Source organism: Chiloscyllium plagiosum, unplaced genomic scaffold, assembly GCF_004010195.1.
Source record: "Chiloscyllium plagiosum isolate BGI_BamShark_2017 unplaced genomic scaffold, ASM401019v2 scaf_56, whole genome shotgun sequence".
Taxonomy (NCBI): Eukaryota; Metazoa; Chordata; class Chondrichthyes; order Orectolobiformes; family Hemiscylliidae; genus Chiloscyllium; species Chiloscyllium plagiosum.
Window position 1 is genome coordinate 203,270 of NW_025215377.1, and position 1,286 is coordinate 204,555.

Genomic DNA, 1,286 nt, shown 5'->3' on the forward strand with positions numbered 1-1,286 from the left:
AGGTTAGGGTGGATTGGCCATGCTAAATTACCCATAGTGCCCAGGCATGTGCAGGTTAGGGTGGATTGGCCATGCTAAATTACCCATAGTGCCCAGGGATGTGCAGTGGATTTGCCGTGGGAAATGGAGAGTTACAGGGATAGGGTGTGTGGGGAGGGTTGGTGTGTTGGGATGCTCTTTGGAGGGTCAGTGTGGACTTGTTGGGCTGAATGTCCTGCTCCCACACTGTAGGGTTTCTATTATCCTACTAAATGGCAAGGCAGGCTTGAGGGGCCGAATGGCTTGCTCCTGCTCATTGATCGTACGTTTGGATATTCACTTTTACCCAGCTCTCTTTAAAAAAGACCTTCCCCTCTCAGTAAACAACTTCATCATCCCATTTCAGGGCAAGGTCCCTTTCCACATCCCTGTGACGACACTGGAAGAAAATCAGTTGAAATGTTGATTGCAACCTACACATGTACAAGTCACATTTCTCAGTTTTCTCTTGAGTTTTTGCCAAGGGAGTGAATAAAAGAAACGAAAACACAGGATGTGGGCATCGTTGGGCAGGGCCAGTGTTTGTTCCCCATCCCTAGTTTCCCTGGAATGGAGTGTCCATCCCTCAGCCAGTTCAGAGGGCAAGTGAGGGTCTGGAGTCAATGGAGGTAGACCAGGTGAAGATGGGAGCTGTCCTTCCCTAAAGGGCATTAGTGAACCCAAAGGGGTTTCACAGAAATCAGTTGTGGTTACGTGGTCACTGTCAGAGCAGCATATTACCCTCATCCTTCCCTCCAAACCGCGTCAGACCCTCCCATGACCCTCCATTAGCCTTCCCTATTGCAGGCGGAGGGTCTGAACTCGCTGCTCTGCGGATTGGCAACTTACCGAGTGTTTGACCGAGTAGTTCATGATGATGTAATCACTCCCCATTGGAAGCCAAGACCTCAGCGTGACCACGTCCCGATTCTTCAACGGCTTTGGACATCTCCCTGGACGCAAAAAATAAAAATTCTGGATTAGTGGTGCTGAAAAAGCATAGCAGTTCAGGCAGCATCCTAGAAGCAGTAAAATCGACGTTTCGGGCAAAAGCCCTTCATCAGGAATAAAGGCAGAGAGCCTGAAGCGTGGAGAGATAAGCTAGAGGAGGGTGGGGGTGGGGAGAAAGTAGCATAGAGTACAATAGGTGAGTGGGGGAGGGGATGAAGGTGATAGGTCAGAGGAGAGGGTGGAGTGGATAGGTGGAAAAGGAGATAGGCAGTTGGGACAAGTCATGGGGACAGTGCTGAGCTGGAAGTTTGGAACTA

General features: G+C 49.9%; 1 protein-coding gene across 1 annotated transcript in view; it reads right to left on the reverse strand.

Moving 5' to 3' along the window:
• Positions 1–1,286, reverse strand: part of LOC122548327 (START domain-containing protein 10-like) — a 21,383-nt gene that overhangs the window by 13,335 nt on the left and 6,762 nt on the right. Inside the window, exon 2 of the mRNA XM_043686857.1 lies at positions 868–971. Coding sequence (XP_043542792.1) covers positions 868–971 — 104 coding nt within the window. The remainder of the gene's footprint in view (positions 1–867; positions 972–1,286) is intronic.